This window comes from Carcharodon carcharias, chromosome 26 (genome assembly GCF_017639515.1).
Source record: "Carcharodon carcharias isolate sCarCar2 chromosome 26, sCarCar2.pri, whole genome shotgun sequence".
NCBI classification, from domain to species: Eukaryota; Metazoa; Chordata; class Chondrichthyes; order Lamniformes; family Lamnidae; genus Carcharodon; species Carcharodon carcharias.
In genome coordinates, this window is record NC_054492.1 from 18,862,843 (window position 1) to 18,879,709 (window position 16,867).

General features: G+C 37.7%; 1 protein-coding gene across 17 annotated transcripts in view; it reads right to left on the reverse strand.

Moving 5' to 3' along the window:
• Positions 1-1,220: 1,220 nt before the first annotated feature.
• The window catches only part of mef2aa (myocyte enhancer factor 2aa), a 214,447-nt gene continuing 198,800 nt past the window's right edge, over positions 1,221-16,867 (reverse strand). For all 17 annotated transcript variants that reach the window (XM_041174759.1, XM_041174770.1, XM_041174762.1 and 14 more), the window contains 3 exons: positions 14,612-14,726; positions 12,304-12,430; positions 1,221-6,453 (listed from right to left, as the gene is read on the reverse strand). In XM_041174759.1, coding sequence (XP_041030693.1) covers positions 6,144-6,453; positions 12,304-12,430; positions 14,612-14,726 — 552 coding nt within the window. In that variant the 3' untranslated portion in view covers positions 1,221-6,143. The remainder of the gene's footprint in view (positions 6,454-12,303; positions 12,431-14,611; positions 14,727-16,867) is intronic.

The window sequence follows — 16,867 nt, forward strand, 5'->3', positions numbered from 1 at the left end:
TGGTGGGGGGGGGGGGGGGGGGGGGGGGGGGGGGGGTTCAGGGGAGGTCATGGGAGACCTAAGATTTCCTCGTGAGGCCCACAGCAGCACTCCAACCTTTCCAGCCACATGCTTCACCTCCCAGTCATTGCTCCACTACTCAGTCTTCTGATACTGAAGTTGGGATCCAATCTGCAAATTGAAAGCAGCCCACTTCCTTCTTCAGGTATCCCACTCACTTTAAAAAAAAGTCAACATTGAAAGAGTGTAATCAGAGGTTAGTGACCTCCCTCATTTGAGCCGCTCCCATCCCCGTTTTTCTGGTTTTCATCGGACAGGAGTCGAAATTAGAGCACATTTCCACATGGTTATAGTGCCCCACTCAGAACACTATGGAAAAGGTAACAAACTCCAAATGCTCCTCTATACTCTTAAGGTAAATGAATTACATCTGTAACCTTCGAGAGCAGTGCAGTTACTTTGAGGTGGCTTCAGTTATGGTACTGAAGCAATCTAGGGATTACAGAATCATTCAGGTTGTGATCTATACCCTGAACCTTCATTAATCTGTCCTCACTCATACTAAAACAGCATTCTATTGTAGTGCAAGGTCAGCACAAACATTTGTGTTTTGACAAATTAACTTGCTCATTCTGGATTATTTTCTATTTGTATATAAACCACTCTCCTTACAGGAAACAATTACTTTACCTCTAATTCTGCTTGGCATTTTATCATAAACATTTTCTGTATTGAACATGACATGGAAACAATCCTGTGGTTTGATTTTATTTGCCATTAAAGCAGTGACCACATAAAACTTGGTTGGATAGGTTTAGATATAAAGTGTTGCTGCTGTGGAAAATGAGCAATTTCTAGTTTCTCAGTTTGTTTTTAATATTTGTTCATTTATTATATATCTGTTTCTGTAAATCAATTCAAAAATTACATATTATAATGCTCTTTGTGGGAGAGCACCAGAGCAATCAAAAATCACACTATCGTGACAAAGTGTGTTGTGAAAACAATCCATTGTGGCCAGCTAAAAGTTGTGAGACTGACCGCAGCTGAAATGAAGTACTTAAAACATGACATTTATGAGATATTTATCCCATGATATATCCATGTAATTCTAATCCTTAATTGAACATATTAAGGAGAAAACACCATGTAAATTTAGACTTATTACCAATTCTAATGATTTTAACTTTACACTGAATAACTGACATGGACTCTCAATACACAGTAAAAGCCAATATCTTTACTTAAGTGAGTGCAGGGTACAAATTTTTACAACAATGTCTAGCATAATTGTCATCATCCGATAAAAAGTTCACTTATCTTTGTATAATGAAGAAAAACAACACATTCAGGGAAATTGCAGGTTAACTTAAAGTCTCATCAATATTTGTTTCAATGATGGCAACAAAGTCCAGCTTGTGCTGCCAACAGGCTTAAAGTTTAAACCGTGAACAGCTCCGGTGATTTCTACAAGTAACAAACATTTACCAAATACATCAGTTTTTATAAAAGCCATTTTAAATATTTTGCAAAGCAGTGTCTTGCACAGCAGAGGGTAGAAAGTCTGTGCAAAAGAAAATCATCTCTATTCCCTTTCTCTTTGCATACTTTGTTTAGTTTTCCATAAACAGTGTCCGGAAACAGGAAGTTTGAATTCTAGTTTACTGTCTCTTGTGTGCAGATGGACATCGCCTTCATATGTCCGTGGTTTTCACAGATAAGCATTGCATATAGGGATTGCCCTCGGCCGGATTGACCGATAGTGTCATTTTCCATTTTTTAAGCTCTGTAAAATCTTTGAAGCACAATGGGGCCAGTGCATTATTAATTGATTAAGTCAAGCCTAATAGTGCTTCCATTTACTTACTTCTTCCTTTACATTAGGTTTCTAACAATATTACATACAATTTAAATTTCTATTAACTTAGGCCCATGGGATTATGATGCCAGGTGAAACTGGTGGTAAATAAATGTTATTTAAAATTTACCCTGAGAGTGATTTGCACTTTTCCTGCCCACAGTATTAATATTTTACATAACTAAATAAAAATGTGACAAGTCTAAATTAAAATGTAATGGTTGGCTGCAGCACACTGTCATTGAAACTCCAGTTTCTATCAGGAACTGCATGTTCAACAAATGTGCGCAGTAGCTGTATCAGGAGTATTGTAGATATTCTCTCACTCAGCTGAAAGGCCACCATAGGGCACTTATGCATACTGCACTTGAGAGTTACTGGACCTTTCTACTCACAAAAGAATTGTCCTAACTCATATCACTGGTAAGAATCTCTCTATAGATTTATTACTGTTTAGGATACAGAAACAAATTGTCTTGTCACATGCATCTAGACACTAAGTTAACTACACAATACTTTCACCTCCTACTGACTCATAGTAAAATCTATCTCAAAGATCAGCTAATAGTACAGTGTTATTTTCCCTTAGGAAATCCATCACATCTGATTTTTTTTAAACTGGTAGTTAAACAATGAACTACAGATTCCCACAATCAAAATTCTGCAAACAATGCAGAATTTCTCTAATGTGTGTTTTCAAATAATATACTTCCAATAGATAAGTATCACGCTCAAAGTCATTTAGTATAGGGGCAGAAAACAATTAAATCCAAAACCTTGAAGTTTAAAAATGGGCAGAAAATGTAGCTCTGAATTTACTGAAGGAGCAAATCCCTTTTCTTACATTGCAGAGCCCGAACCTATTTTCCTTTCCTCTCAAACAGAAGACGGCAAATTACCTCAAATGCTCTGTATTTTTGACCTAGCTGCACTTTATTTGCTTTACCTTCAAGTAGAGCAGTCCGCCATGCCTTGCTATTATGAAATGTCAGAATCCTTAAAGGGTTATTATGTAGAAAACGCCCAGCTTTTTTCAATTTATAGATTTTTTAAAAAAGGACATTAGCTATCAGCAATGGAACTGGCAAACATTGCCTTTCCATGCAGTATTTCATGCATTGTCCCCTCCCCCCCAACCCCAATGATCAACCACCTGTGAAAGTGTTTATATTAAGTACAGTATTTTCCTTCATTCAGATGGATCCCTTCCACAAATCAGCATTCTGCTGGCTTATAAAGGAGACCCTATTCCAACATGGTCATATACCCAACTAAAGGTTTTTTTGAGTGTCAGTGCAAAAAGACAGATACATGGGGAAATGGTCTTAAACAGTGAAGGAAAAAGATACATTTAAAGAATAAGTTAAAAAAAACTGAATTAAATTGAACATGTAAGGATCTCTTAATATAGACATAAAAGTCTCAACTAATAGCAACATTGTTCCTATCTTAAACCATGCATGCCACTGACACAATTATGCAACATTAATGCCCACTATGTAGGACAATTGTCATCATTTGGGAACAAAAGGTAAATGATGCCACTATATAAGGCAACTTGCACACAAGGAGACACAGTAAATGTGAAGCAAACTTCTTACCAAATGTACAGAAAATTTCATCTACATGCATAATTCAATAAAGCCTTTCTTCAGTTCTGCAGATTACACAACTCAGCTGCTTCTCTGCAGCTTAAAAGAGGTCTGTTCAGCAGTGAGTGAGCGAGCAAATTAGAATTTCTACCATTGTCTCAGTAGCATTAGTCTTATATGATCTATCTTTGAATGCATTTTCAGCCAATTAATAAATGTGGAACCAAAAGGGTTAGGGGGAAAAAAAGTAAATATGAAAAAGGTGATTTTGATTCGAGTGTGCTAAGTGTTCATTTTATGAGGTCCAAACTTGGAGTAATATACACCTCAGGCAAAGCAATAAACCAATATTTTGAAGAAACTTGAAAATACTATTTACAAAAATTATCTAAACAAAAAAACGTTAGATTTCCCCCTCAAAAAAAAATCAAAGAATGAGTATTACGCCTATATTTATTGCTGATAAAAGAATCAAAAAGCAGTAATGGTCATATCATGAATACATTTTGTAAGAACACAAGTCTTACAAAACAATTTCTGTAAATCCAGCTCAAGTAGAACCGATACTAATGGCATGGACTTTGATAGCCAGTCATGTTTACACAATGATTCTGCTTCACTCTTTTTATAAAAAAGGAATTGAGTCTGTTGTAAACCAAGTAAAAGGGCTATTCAGCTACAACATTTTCACTATTATATGTTAGAGGATATTGATCGGCATGGATTCAATGGGCCAAATGGCTTCCTTCTGCGATGTAATCACTCTATATAAGGTTACCAAAGCCAAAAGGCCCATTTTGCATTAGTAACTGGCAGTCCTTTAGCAGAACATTTCATGAAACATGATGTCATCCTCTTGAAAGTATCTCTCGAGTCTTTTACAGATGGTTATAATGGAGAACAAATGGCAGAATGAAGGGACCAGTTCCTACAGTGATGTCACTAGAACCTATCAGCAAACTACACATCTCCATTTAATTTTTTTTTATAATACATATTTTATCACTAAATTACACTGCGTGTACTAGCTATGAACATGACAGATTTTGGTTCCCTTTGATGCCATTAACCTTGGCTCACTTGGGAGTCATCAAGTCAGTCCATTCGAGGGGTACAAACCTTACTCTATTGCTCTGTTTCTACAAGTGTGCACTCAGGCCTTCCCCTTTGATTGTCAAATCTCCTATTGCACTCACCACTGAACAATCCTTTTTTTTTGTAAATATATAAAAGAACCTTTTACATTTATTACTCTCAAAAGGTACTCACCTGCACTACTCCCTTGCAGGTATTTTGTTTTTATTAAGAACCACAAGTGTCTACTGTCAGTGATTTATCACAAAAGGCAGCGTATATCAGAAAAGTGTAATTGAATAAAGCAGTGAAATTCCATCCACAACAGTCTACAATATAAGGAACTTGCTTTCAAGTTTGTGCATGACAAATATAACATCAGGATTTAGGATCTGCTTTTTATATGTATAGTAAAGCATTACCATACAGCACAGAAATAACAATTATTGTACACATTCACTGCCATTGAGGAAAATAAAACTTTTACTACTTTTTGCAATTGCCATATATAATAATTAAAACCAAAGGAAGTACAGCATATTAAACAAAATAGTAATTACCAGTGGATACTCTACTCATAAGGATCTTGCCCTGTCAAGTTGGTGATAATCCACAAAAATATACTTTAATCTGGTGAACGTACAACAATACATTGTACACTGACACCAAAGGTGATATAGTTAAGATGCTATATACACAAACATTTGGCTCAAATTCTCTTTACATATAGGTTAGCAAGTGTTCATGGCTTTTAAGGTTTAGCCTGCATTTAAAAAAAAGCAAAAACTAATCCAAGGTAACAAGATAAAACCGTATCTAGAGAGCATCAACATGCAACTTTGGCATATATAAATAATTTCATAGCTGAATGTGTTTAAAATTATACAGTTCTATATAGTCAATAATAAGTTGGGGTATTATGTTTTCTTTTAATAAAAATATATAAGTGATCTGAATCAAATTTGGATTTCAGACATCAACTTAAGAGCTTTAACTAAATTCCAATTATAACTTAATATATTAAGTTTCTCTTAATGCTATATTCACCAACAGTCTCCTCATTTCTCATGCAGGTACTTAATGCATGTTTCCAATGTACTTAATAAATTGTGATGTCACTTTTACAACCTGTTTTTGCACATGCAGGAAGAACTGTTCACCCTCAGCTCTACACCGTGCAATTTATAACACTTCTTCAAGAGACGGAGACCCATGCCAGGTTCAATATCATAGATTTATTTTATGTACAGTATTGCTCTCTTGTTTCTTTCTACAGCTTCAATTCTACAAAGCAGAAAGTTTAACTAGCCACACCATTTTTATACACACACACAGGACACTGTCAGAATTGACAACCAACTGTCTTGTTTTTGCAAGCATGGTAGGGTTGAATATAAATTTTTTTTTTGCAAACCAGTATAAGATAACAGCTAATACAAATAAGTGCCAGACTGAGACAGTGACTAAAATTTAAATGTGGGACACCTGCAAATATACAATTAATTTGCACTGTAGAGTACCTGATTAACTTATACATTTTCCATGTCCTTGTTTTAGATATGTAAGGACAGTTCTCTTGTAACAAAAGAGATACTACAAAATGGCAGCAAAAGGGGGCTTTATGTCACCCACGTGTCCATCCGCATGCGCTTTACGGATGGGCTCTCTCGATCATCTGTGGAGGGTCTTGCGAGTCCAATGGGTGAATGGAAGTCACCCCGAGGGTCCTCACGATCGCTTCCGTCATACGAGCTGCTGGAGCTGCTCAGACTATCGACGGGCGAGCGCCCCGTGTCATGTCGGGACTGCTGAGGGAAACCTGAAGGCGTCACCCGGTCTCGAGGGGGTGAGGTTGGCTCCGATTTGATGTTGACGTTCTGGTTGGTGTTGATTGAAAGGTTTGAACCCTGAAGTGACTGACTGTTAACTCTGCAGAAAATTAAAACAGCAGCTGAGGTGAGCACGATGACCCTTGTATAAATAAAGTAGTTAACACATTTCACCAAAGATTAATGTTGCTCAAACTTTTTTTTTTGGTAAGCACTACAAACATCAACCAAATTCATGCCTAATGTTTATTCTCAGAAAAGCTTCAACACAAAATGATTATACCCAAGATGTATCCTACAGTTTTTTGATCTGTGAATTCCTGATTTCAGTCATGCCACTGTGAGAATTAGTTAAGTGTTATCTAGGCACTTCCCCACTGGAATAGGAAAAAGAAACTACAGACCTCCATTTTCACAAATTTGTTCAACTTACTATATGGAAACAAAATAACACTGTCCTCTCAAAGGAGTCCTTTGCCATGGTTGCTGCAGACCAAGGACTAGTAAGGAACAGCACTGAATCATTAAGCATCCCACAACCAGGAAAGCGGTTAGTGGCAGCCCAGAGGCATCTGGAGCAGCAAGGCCAGTGAAGGTCACAGGTGCAGGGGAGTTGAATCTTGAATGACCCTCTCAGGCTGTTATGATACTGCTGCCATATTCGACATGGAAAAAGTAGTCATCACAATGTTGCTGTGTGTTGGCATGCTGCGTATAGAATCTAGCTTCATGCTGGAAGTTTTCACACCCTCTGAACTTACATTTTCAGCAGCAACTGACCTGAAAGCCATTAGGGGAGAAAGGCAAAACTATATAGGAGCATTAACTATCATCACTCATTCACTTGCTACAGAGTTTTTCCAGAATTGCATTAGTACGATCTAAGAGCACATTACTTATTGACTGTCCTTTCAGTCATAAGTAAGGGAATGGTCCAGGAAAAGAATTTGGGAGATTGCTTACCACAGGTAGAGTTTCCCTCATTACACATGCAAATAGGAAATTCCTGAAATCCACTTCAAGAGAAAAAAATAATCTCAGGAATATTGTCCCTTTAGGCTTTTGTACCAAGTCAGGTGATCTTTTCCCAGCTTTGTCGACATGAAACCTCTCTTATGAAGCAGATCATCAGTTCCTTGTCCCCAGAGAACCTCATAAAAATACTAAATTGAATCTATTCAATTCTGGTGCAAGTTGCAACCAATAATAAAACAACTACAATGTCATGAAACCAAGATTCTTGTGTTTCAGATAATTGTCAGTCTGCACAACAACAGCACTGCTCTCAAAATAATTATGGCTAGGTTTGAACTGGTCCATGCAATGAAACGTAGGCTGGGTGCTCCAGTTTGTATGTCCAAACATAGACATCTCATTCCTGTGATGAAGGTAAATGCACCCAATGTTTGGAAGTTAGCAGCTCAAGCCCTCTTAACACATTTTTATCCTGTACTTAGCAATTTAGAACAGAAACCACGTGGTCTACTGTGACTATTCTGAATAGAGGTGAGGATGGCCAATACCAATATTCATGAAAGTTTAACTGGATGAAACATTTACAACCATGCATGGAACAATATGCAAATTGCTGCTCCAGTAAATTCAGGTACTTGTCCAGGATGGTAGAATTATTCTGGTCAGTATGTGCAACGATGTTATAAATGCATCCATTTTTGAACAGGTTTAAAATACTTTTTTTTCCCTTTACAATGACAAAACAGAAAGCACTGCCTACAGACTACGGCCAGAAAGTAACTGCATTTGGTTCCCTTCAAGAGTTTCTCTAGAATATGTAGTAGAATCGTATAATCTGCATTTTTCTCCAACATGAATGTTTAAGACGGAGACATATTATAATATCATTGGGACATTTATTTCATCAAGTTTCAAACTCAAGTTCATCAAAAAGTAAAATTAATTTGCATCTTCCCTTCCCGTTCCCATAGTTTCTTTATAATCCATGCGAGTGCAACATGCTTATTGTTGGATGTTCTTGATGTTTGGGAGTAGGTTTAAGATTAAAACTGTGCTAAAATGTAGCTTGGGGTCTTGACGGCCAGTTTTGATGTCAAGCAGCGCAAAGATATTCGTGACACTCACACACACAACATATCAAACCAAATTCCAGTTACCAAGAAAAAATGTTCATGTGTTCACAATATACCCCAGCTGTAGACTTGCTGTAGACATTGCTATTTTTGTACAAATGAACTTGATATCTGATTTTTTGGGGTCCAGACAGAAAATGATGGTGATTTTATTTCTCTCTCTGCACCACCAGTTGCTAAGGGAGAGCTCTATTCAGAGAATCACAGAAACGGTTCCCAATAGCAATCGCGTTACTGTCCCAACAACGGATTCAAACTTCCTAGGTTTCAAGAGGATGAGGCAATTGCAGTTCTCTGGAAAACAGGGCATTTAACTAACCCGATTTAACTGCTAACCAAGCAAGCTGACCATACCTGTCAGCCAGTTAGACCACCCCAAACAAATAACCAGGGTAAAATTACTCTCTAATTGGGAGAGTGTATAGGTTGGGAGCTCACTTCATTTGCTTAGGCTGAGTTTTGGTACCTCTGTTGTTGTACAATTGCTTTGCTGATGCTTTTTATAGCTTTAATCTGCTGATGGACAGAAGATCAATCTGCCTATTCTGTAGCTCTTAGTGGAATCCTGAAATGCTGAGTCCCCAGGTATCATGTACACAAGCTTGAACCAATGAGTCTGTTACATGCAATTTACTTGTAAATTTTGTATATAGTGTATTTAATACTAAAGTAGCTCACAGCACTTTATATAACAAATTACCTTCCATTGACTATCATCTTATCAAACTTGGCAGTCATCCAAAGTCACACAGACATAAGATGAAGGCCAAACAAGTTTCTAGAAGGCACTGTTGAGGAAGGAATATTGAGCAGGACAGTGCAAAAAACTCCCTGCTCTTTGAATATTTCTATGAAATCTTTCTGCCCATCTGTGCCAGGATCGTAAACCCTCCCTGGAATGGCCGGGAGTCCATCGGAATCGGCATCAATCCCCCAGTGCCAAAGAAAGCTTTCCGGGAGATTGGAAGAGGCCTGGTTCCTTGTTTGCCGGTTCTAGCCTGCACATATGCATGATGACGACACCATGCGTCGCGACAGAGGCGAAGAGAGCAGGGGAAGTGGGGGGAAGGTCTCTCCTGTGTTTGTTTAGTCTGTGCCATCTTGAATGCAGGTAGCTGACACTGCACATGCTGCGCATTCAGTGCCTTGCTTGATGCCGGGAGGAAAAAGCTTACGACTGGGAGTAAGATCCCGGTTCGAATGCCTGTGGCAGAGCTCCACTTTAGACTGGAAGGTAAGAGGAACTGTCAGGTTCTAGAGGAAGATTTTTTCCCCCATATTGAGCATATTGATTTAATTGCAACTGTCCATATGTGACCTCCTAGTTACTTTTAAACTCCACAGGGCACTCCACAAAGTTGAAACTTAGCCATCATTTCTTGCATTGAAATATAGGAGACATTTCAAGGAAGCTACTTTGAAATGTGATATAGCTTGTTTTTTTAAAATAGTTTTCATGCCATGCCACTGGCTTTCCATGATATCACTTCCACAGATGTCACCTGGAAGATGTTCATCCACAGTTGGCAACTCTAATCTGGGCACAGACAGATGTAGGATCCTGGTTTCACATCTAACCTGAAGAAAAACACTTCCAAAAATGCAAATAGCCCTTCAAGCACAGCACTGAACTATTTGTCCAGATTCTGCACTCAAGAACAAGTGTAGGCCAAGGTTCACAATCACTTGATCCAGAAGGAAGAGTGACTCTGGAGAACACAATCTTAACCTGGAGAATACCTAGAGTATAAAACTTCCTTATTCAAATGTCCATCAGCTAAAATCACTTTTCAAGAGGTATAGGGCATACAGTAAATCCCCTCTGGAGAGGTATTTGTTTTGATCTTGGAATGTACAGTTAGGTGAGAAATCAAGATTCTATGAAAGGTATCATATGTCAGGATGGTACAAAGCTCATATGAGCTGGACCAGATTTTCCCTTCTGGTTCTTCCCTCCAACCACTGGATCTGGAGTAACATGAAGGGGCAAACATATAGAGAATGGACCTCTCCATCAGTCAAAGAATATTATTTGCAACTGCTTCTGGGGCTGCAGTGAGTTGATTATCAATGTAGGAATTCAGTAATGGCATCGTATTAAAGAAATGTGCTCCAACTTTATCCCATGTTCAGATATCCTACAGAAGGCCTCTCTCAAAAGGTGATGTCAGCACCTTTTCCCTTGAATTCGGACCATGTAGATTAAGTGGTGTTGAGATCTTCTTATTTATAATGGATGCATTACCCAGCATCAATGTTGATAATCATTAGGGAGAGGTTAATGGCTGAAGAAATGAATGCCTGATCAATGGAAGCATTTTTTTTTTACAGAACTGTTCCATGATAGTTACCAGAGAAACAAAAGTATATTTAATAATGTCCCTTAAAGGAGTGTCATACTTTTGCTTTTAAGATAATTTTCTTCAAGGAAAGAATTTTGGGATCATGTTATGTTTAAGGATGCCCCAGAAGATATCATTTACATTGCTGCTTTACTTCCTGGAACAGAATTAATAAAGAAAACAAAAGAAACATAGGGGCAGACAAACATTGAGCTAGCAACTATGAAATGTAGCTCTGGCCGCATAGCTGGAAGCTAAAAATGCTTATGGGTCAATTTTTGTGGTGAACCTTTGCAGCTACAAGCAATCTGGAAGAAAGTAATGCAAACATTCAAATGGGATGCATGGTTTATTATTTCTTTCCAAGTGATCAATAGCTAAGGCAAGATCCTAAACTAGTAACAAGGGGGTTCATCATTTTATGCCTTAGACTTGGAGACACTTGCTACAATAGTCCGCTAGTGCTAATGAGTTTGTGGGTTACAGCTCAGTAACTTCATAATGTGGTAATTCTGGAGGCTCGAATTACCTTTCAGGGAATTTGGCTATCTGTGGGTCGTAGAGCCAAACTCAAGAACAGGTCTGATGCATGCTGAAATCATGAGCAGACAGAAAGCTTCAAAGAAAAATGTTGTGAGTGTTCAACACTAGAAATCATCTGTGATGCTTTGAAAAGGTTTTAATACTAAGTGCTAGCATGCCACAGATTGGACGCCACTTAATTTCAATTCCAGCACTTACCAAGACCCAACATAAAAGAAAAGATAATCAAAGCAACTTTGGATCTTAATGTCAGCACCCAATTTCCCCCTGAAAATCTACTAAATCTTTTCCTTGCTATGGAAACAGAACAGGTAAATAATCTGTTGGAAGCACATAAAGGTCTAGCCTGGAGTCAGTAGATCTAGAGAAAGGTTAAAATGTACTGAAGTTTGAATAGTTAAAGAGACTGCCAGAAAGTGATTTTGCCTATTATTATGGAGGGAATTCTTAAATGTCTAAGAAAGTTGAAGATTTTTGAGAAAAAGATTATTTAACTTTTTCTATTTATAATTTCCATTTTGGAAAATATGGGTTAATGATGCCTCTCAAAGTACTGTGGTCAAATGGCCATGGGCTCAGTGCCTGTAGCCTTTAGGACTCTTGTAGGCATCAAAGCTGAGCTCAATCATGTCCTCATCCATTATCCACACTAGCTATTCAAGCCAAGAGTTACTGGATGGGAGCCAGCAGCAGGAACCTTGGCTGCTTCTTCACATCTGTAGGCCAGGTACAAAGGCTGCTTGGGATGCTGCCAACTCTGCTTAGTTAAGATCAGCTAATATAGACTAGTAATCAAACCCGGGACCATCTGGATCTATATGGCTCAATATCACATGGCACTTACCCAAAGCTCAGAGACATTCCAATAACAATGCGGTAATATTAGTTTTTGATTTAGATTCCTTTTAATAATGTTGATAACTTTCTATCAAGCTGTATTAGCAATGCCGAACTTACATTAGTGAGCTGAGGGCAGCTGGTCCAAGATGGTGGTGTTGCCAAGCAGACACTGGTCCTAATGACAATGTCCCTGGTGAGTTGAATCCTGATAGTGTAGACAAGTCAGCGCTGGTTAGTGAGTAATCTGCAAAGGAAATGGAGGAAAACATCATTTTCAGTTACTTTTAGCTTTACATGAATCTGCACTTTAAATAGCAAATACTCCAGTGAGCACAGAAGAGCAGAGGCTTAACTTCATTTTTTGTTCCCCATGAAAAATTATTCTGCAAAATGCCTATGCATTAAATGATTTCATCAATTGCTAATTAACCAAAGTGCTTTGAAAAGGCACGTTCTACTCTTTGGTAAAATCAGACAGGTATAATTATTGTACTGAAGTTGTTCTTAATCAGATATCCTTGATAAATGTAAAAGCTGGAAACAATCCATTCTAACTTCCATGAGTCTGTGAGCACATAAATGCAACAATAAAGAACAATTTGCTTCAGTAACAATTTTAATTTCACTAGATTTGAGTCAAAATTGAGTCTAGCAGGGTTGTTGATTCTTCCATTCTCAGTCTTAAAACTGGATAGGATTAAGCTTTCTTAAATAAAATGAAACCAAAGTTCTATCACAATTTTCTGAACATTGATTTTTGGAAAGCATGCTTGTTTTGAATGTTTCAGGTGCAATAAGTTTTTCATTGAAAGCAGCATACACACCCCTAAGAGATATCGTCACAAAGACATTCAAGATGCTCTTCCATTAAAAGATCAGGAGCTCAAAGTGACTTAAATTGAGCCTCCAAAATATGGCTCTTGAACTCAAACATCGGTTTAGTGCAAGATGCCATTTTTATAAAGGAGCAGAAGTTGGGAGCAGCCACCCACAGAATCGCTAAATAATTGATCAACCCCTAAATTACCTGCTAGCTCTCATTAAGCAGGCTGCACAAGATTTTGGTGCATCGCATTTAGGCCCAGGAACATCATGGGACCGGAGACCAAAGATGAGGTGGATGCAGGGTGGGGTTGGGACTTTAGACGCAAGGGCAGGGTTGGTGGTTTTCAGTGGCACCCACCCCACCTGCCCGTGGCCAGGAATCCTGTGTCAGCTCCTTCCGTCCTCCAACTTAATCAGGGAAGGTTCCCCCGCTACCTCGAAACTGCTGTGGAGCCTCTTCAACTATTAAGCCACCATATTCCCGTTGTGACAGGCTGCATTAAATCCAGCCCCATGTCTAATCAATATCTGAGTGCGAACCTGAAGATGTCCGATTTATCACCATGAGGCAAGTTTAAACTTTGGTAATCAGTAATTAACGCCAAAATTGTATGCTATACTGACTTTCAAGCAGGCATGTCTTATCGGCACAGCACTTGTTTAGCTTCCAATAAGTATTTACCCTTTCACCAAAATAACCCCCTACATGTGTTAATATGTCACCTTCAACCATGTAAAAGTCCATTAGTATGGTTGTTCAGTAAGTACATTGACCTTAATGGTAAGGTAGAATGTTTGTATTATTTTCATAAAGCTATAATGTAATTTTTTTTTAAACAGCATTTATAGGTCTCCTATTTTTGTCTTATTATTCTTTTGATAACATGTCAACATTATAAATTAAGCAAATCCCATTCTTTTTCAAGAGGTCCACAGTCTGTAATTTGCCTCTCACAGTAGAGATTTTTGTAGAAAACAACTTATTCTCCTTAAAAATTGTACAAGAATATTTGAAGAAAATTGGGGAATGGAATTGGAAAATCCTTTTCCAAAGAAGTAGAATGCATTAATTTTCTCTTTTGCTAAGTAAGTTAATTAATGTTAAACTCAACTGACCTGGAGCCAGAAATGTACAAGCAGTTACAACTAACCTCTGTTTGATTTGTGTAATTTATATGTAGTTTTAATTACCTGGATTTTTCTTCTCAGACCACTACCCCACAAGAAACATATGAATAATGGTATCTTTCCCATTATATTTTTTCAGAATTAGCTAGCAATGATTGTTGAATTACAGCTATTTTCACAATTTGCAAATTGTGATGAAGAAAATCTTAACTTATTTCATTAGAAGCAGAACAGGCCCTCACTCAAACCTTACGATCTTCAAAGGCTGAGTGGCTCAGTACCATACCATGCAGTGCCTGTTATGCACAGAGCTAATAGGTAGTATAAGCAAAGCCTTCTACTCCTATAACCTGACCGCATACAAAATTCAAGCAATGTCACTTTGTTAATTTTTTTAAACAGTGAAGAAGTTTCCCAAAAACTTTAATTCAGTACAGATAGTCATGCATAAAAATGAATACTGTTTGATTACCAGTGTTGTATGTCGAATACAACAGACCATGCGGTGGTAGACTTGGAGTAGTAACAGACACAACTGGAGTTGCAAGAGCCTGTGTTGACTGTGAACTGCTTATCCTCTGTACGTTCTACAAGTAAAAGATTGAGTTATTTAATACAAGCATATACTACTGAAACACTTTTACATAAAATAGATCTCTCCGTAGGCAGAGTTGTACAGGAATTATTGGAAAAGCAGATTTACTTTCATTTTCTCCACTATAAGAAACTGTTTCTGATCTAAATTTCATTAACAGGGATGAAGAGACTCATCACAAAAGCAAGAAGTCCAATTTTATATTTTGTATGCTGAGGTTTTTACAACTAAATGCAGCCCAAGATTTTTAATACCTGAAAATGCTGGATTGGGGGTTGTTCATTGTCCAAAATGGGACCTAATGGAGATTTGTGCTTTCAAGTTCAAAATCACATGCAAGAGAGAAAACTGGGATCTAAATGTTTTAATAATTTCACTACATCCTGTTTCCTCCACTTGTAATATAAAAGAATTAAACAAGACACGCTCCAATTCTGTTCAAGTTTACAATGCAGTTTAACAGGAATTAAAACAGGTGCAGTATTTAATTCCAAAACAGAAAGTTGGTAGAGTTTGAGTCTGTCATTCATTCATTTTGCCAGTTCTCTGTCAGGTCACCAGGCGGAATGGTGCACAGAAGAATGGTCGAGGGAGAGGAAATCTTTCCTCTGTTATCCTCATGATGATTGTGGTCAATTGCAGGGCATCTTTGATAGCATCACCAGTCCATTGTTGAATTTGCAGTGCTACAGGCGGACAACACTCCTATTGGATAAATATTTGAATCAGAGGAAAATTCAAGTCCACGAGGAGAGAACAAGGCATAGTTTTTGACCGCTCCTGCAAAGAGCCAGCACAAATATGATGAAATGAGTGGCCCCACCCTTCTTTGTTGCAAACTTCAATAACAGGCCTGTTGTAATTTTCAATCAACTCTGCGTAAACAGGTTCCATGTGCACAATGGTCTTTGTATTGGCACAGTGCAGTGGAACACTGTGCAATATAATTGAGGCAAGTTCCAAAGCCCTGACAACAACACAGAATTGCATTATTCAGTCAGGATTTGGAGCCATCGAGAAGAATCAGCACTAGCGCTTTAAACAATGTGCAGTCAGCCACTCTAACGGCTTGATGAGTTTAACTAGTGAATACAAGATACAAATGCAATTGCTAATATGTGCCAAGTTGGCTGGTCTCAGCCAGAAGAGAACAGGGGTACTATCATTAGCTCAGTGCAGTGTTGACCAGGTTTCTTCATCCTGATCGCTACTGAGTGACCCCTACCATCAAGACTCACAAATGACTAATGGCCTACACAGGCAGAGTATCAAAAGGGAGGGCAGCAAGAGGGGTCACAAGATTAAAAGACAAGGGTCTTCTTTTAAAAAAAATAGTAAATGGTAGAAATGCCTTATTACATGCAGTAGTTAAATAAGAAAAACATTATTCCAACAAATTAAAACTCTAATAGTAACACAATAATAATAGAAAGCGTGGCAACTTGAGTTAGCTCAATAGAATGCTGAACCAAATATTTTTAGATTAAGAATCACAAACATCCGAAAAGCATACAGAAAAAATAAAATCTACCAAACATTATCTACTATGAAATTATTGTAGTTCATAATACATTTTAATACAAATTATATTCAGTTTCATCAATGAGAAGGAAGGTAAAAGCTTTCAATAGTCTTAAAGCAAGTAATCATAAATACGATAGTATTTGGTGGATATAAGTTACTTAATGGCTGACAATATTTGAACCAATATTGAGGGACAAATCTAGGTACTTTTAACTGAGTCCATAGTTAATGTTTAGTTAGTATGGAGTGGATCTTTTTTTCAAACTGCAATGATGGGGCTCCTGAGAGATACAACCTAGTAATTTAATAATGGACTTACATTAATAAGGTAGAAGGGTTTCAACAAACCATATCAAACCAAGGTACAATATGAAGCCTTGCGATACTTTTAAATTCCCATCAAGTTATTGATAGCTACTTATACACTGGGAAAGGAGTAGAACAAGATGGCCGTTTTTAGCTGTTATTGCGTAAGTTCTTATGTGCTTTGAGGGTCTGGCTATTGGGAGAAAACAAAGGAATAGGAATGGGTATAATTCCAAGATTTTATAGGGTTTTAATTTAGCAACTACTTCAAAAATAGGGTAGTTTTTTTTTTAAAAAGGCGAA